The 3,315-nt window shown below is 45.2% G+C and overlaps 1 protein-coding gene across 1 annotated transcript; it reads right to left on the bottom strand.

Moving 5' to 3' along the window:
• Positions 1-363: 363 nt before the first annotated feature.
• Positions 364-1,663, bottom strand: foxd7 (forkhead box D7). The gene has a single exon (XM_079520381.1). The coding sequence runs from the start codon at positions 1,610-1,612 to the stop codon at positions 614-616; it is 999 nt and encodes a 332-aa protein (XP_079376507.1). The 5' UTR covers positions 1,613-1,663; the 3' UTR covers positions 364-613.
• Positions 1,664-3,315: the final 1,652 nt, after the last annotated feature.

Genomic DNA, 3,315 nt, shown 5'->3' on the forward strand with positions numbered 1-3,315 from the left:
GTATTTTGCAAACCTTTGTCATTTGTATTTGTATTCACGACAATTGTGCATTTATTCAAGCCAATTGAATTAATGTGTGTCATTAAAGGCGATATAACACATTTATGCTAATAAAGTAATAGGCCTAAACTAAATTTCAGCCAAATTCCTATAAATAAATAATAAAATATGTAAACAAAACTAGAAATATGCATGTGAGATGAGTGAGTAATTAAGATTTTTTTTAAACATTTCTATTATGTTATATAGGCTTCAAAACTTGAATAATATTAAACCTATATTTGAATAATAAGATGCAACTGAACGCATACTTTTAAATAATCATGTTTTATTATATTTCTTTCCAAAAGAAATTCTGGGAAACTCGTCAATTAAATATTTGAACGAACAACTATATTTCATAATCAAATAAAAGCGCCACATGTTAAAATAAAAAAACGTGCCAGCAATAGGGAGTAATTGCTTTAAACATATCTACAACAGTCTCATTTTAATATTTTACAAATCCGTCCAATTTCCAACACCGGTGGAGTGTGCTTCTTCGACTGTCCCTTAATTCCTGAGAGATTACAAACGAAACAATGATTAAACTCAGAGAGTGACATAACAGAAACTATTCGTGAGCACTATTCAAATGTTTGACCAGGTCAGACGTGGCGCGCTGAGTCTGTAATTTGTGATATTCTTGGTGTAAACTGAGGAGATGCGGGGACGCCGCCGGGTGGAACAGCGCGTGATGGGAAGGGTATATGTGTGGCGCGCTGGAGCTCAGGGGAGACGGGAACGCGGGACACTGCGTCGGGGAAAAGGGATCCGCCACGGCGGAGGGATGATGCTGCTGGGACTGCAGGAACGCCTTGGCCGCGAGGGCATTCCGGGAGAAGAAGTTGGAGAGCGCCGGCAGGATGCTGCTGACAGGTGGGATGGTGGCGGGGCCGCACGGCGAGTGCACGTGGTGATGGAAGCCCAGCGGGTATAGCTCCAGGCTGGGTAGCTGCAGACCGGCCGCGTTGAGTCCGTACGCGTGCGGGAAGTTGTGGTATGCGCTGGGCTCCAGGTGCTGCTCCTTGAGGATTCCGAATCGAAAGTGTTGCCGCTTGAACCTCTTCCTCCGACGCAGAAAGCTCCCGTTCTCGAACATATCCGACGAGTTGGGGTCCAGCGTCCAGTAGTTGCCCTTGCCCGGGTTGCCGGGCTCCCTGGGCATCTTGACGAAGCAGTCGTTGAGGGACAGGTTGTGCCTGATGGAGTTCTGCCAGGCCGGGAACTTCTCGCGGTAATAGGCGAAGCGGCTGCTGATAAAGTCACATATCTCGCTGAGAGTGAGCCGCTTCTTGGGACTCTGCAGTATGGACATGGTGATCAGAGCGATGTAGGAGTACGGAGGCTTCACTGACGTGGGACTCTTGGTCTTATTCGCAGGACTGTCACTGGACTCCGGGCTGTAGCTGTCCCTGTCCTTGTTGCCCTGGCTACCGGAGGACACCGCCGACGTCTCCGTGTCGGGGTCTTCATCCACGGTTAAGTGGTGGTGCTCCTCTCCGCTCTCCTTGAGCCCCTCTCCCACCACGTCGATAACAATGTCTTCCATGAGGTCGAAGTCCAATGTCATAGTTAGTAGAGCTCCGCGGGCAGAGCCAATCCCACCTGACAACAGGTGGCGAGAATGATAGTTATGTTATTGAAGAGGGACAGATGTTTACGCGCAAGTCATCTCCATTCACAAAAAAAGTGAACGTACAATCCGCGCACGGAGCCTCCTCCTACTTTGCTAAATCGACAAAACAACCTTTCCAAGCCACAAGACATCCGCACCGACGCACCGCAATCCAAACGGATATCCTACCTTTTTTACGCGAGAAAACGGTCGCCGGGAATGTGTGTAAAGCGTATAAAAGTGTCCGTCTTCCCTAGATGTCCAGCATCTTCTGGATCCTTTGCTGCCTTTCCCGTTGGAGCTGCAGCGATGTGTGGGTCGGGTGGCTGTGATGTCATGTTGAGCCACGAGGAAACGGCTCCTGACCAATGGAAACGACGCAGAGGTACCAGGGAGCGCTACCAGCCAACAGCCCATTCTCATCATCCCATCAATCAAAACTTACAGCTCCATTCAGTCAAATGCCTCTTTACGCATGGAATGACAACGAGTCTGCATGTGTAGGCTATTTGTCAGAAAGAATTGAGTCTGTAACCGCAAAAATGTTAATTTAAGTTAAATTAATTAACAAGGTAAACGGTGAAATAGTATAGCTATAGGGCTAGTATAGTGCAAGCATATACGCCAAAGCTAGCCTACAGTATATATACTAAAACGTAGAAATAAGAAAAGAGTATTATCCTGGAAATATTTTCAAGTGATAATTTCTGTAACTTTATATTTTGGTTAATTAACTGCATTATTTGGCCTTGCGTTCCATTTTAAAATAGGCTTTACGCAAAAGAAGGCTATCTAAACTAAAGACTAAACAAAATAAAACACCCCTAAAGGTGTGTCGGCTTTAGTGGTATGTATATTAATCTACAACAACAATAAAGGAAACAGGAGAAATATTTAGCGAATTACAGTAGGCCTATATATCTGGAGAGAGACATCTTACTTCCTCTGCAGGGTGCAGCGCGTGTCAAAGGGGAAAGTAATCGACGCGAGCCAGAGGCTTAAAGCCTAAGCTATAAACACTGTGCTGGATAGCCACGTTTACGCACAATTATATGTTATCAGCAAACCTACAGCAAGGGATAATGCGGCAATGACTGATTTTGTATAGTGACGTTAAAACAATAATTTGTACAGTGTAGCCCTCTCTGAATAAAACTAATAACATGCGGATTTATTATTAAACCAACTAAAATGCACTGGGCGCTTTATATTTTCCACGGCACGGGTAGGCTACAATGTATCGTAGAAATAAAAGACAGAACTATATTGCTAAATTTCACCATATGCCAAACGGAGAATCAAAAAAATATTTGTTCTGCAGTCTGCATAACCTGTTCATTTTGGTCCTGAAACCCTATACGCCCTGTGCGCTCTATTTGAACGCAAACCGACAAAAGTCCCCCTAACCCTGTCAGATTATCTTCTTTAATAATGGGCGACTGAGACCATGGTAATATTAGGGATGAAAGTAATAGATTTTCACTTGCCCAGACATAAAAGGCGAGTCGGGAGTGGAGGGCGCTTTTGGTATTGTTCGAAGGCCCCTGGTTGTTTGTGTTTAATGATGGGACCCTTTGTTGGGGATTCCCACATTTCCTCCCTCTAATCGTATTGATACCTCGGGGCAGCGGCCGACTGGGGCGGGTGTGGGTGGGCCA

Source organism: Electrona antarctica (genome assembly GCF_951216825.1).
Source record: "Electrona antarctica genome assembly, chromosome: 14".
NCBI lineage: Eukaryota > Metazoa > Chordata > Actinopteri > Myctophiformes > Myctophidae > Electrona > Electrona antarctica.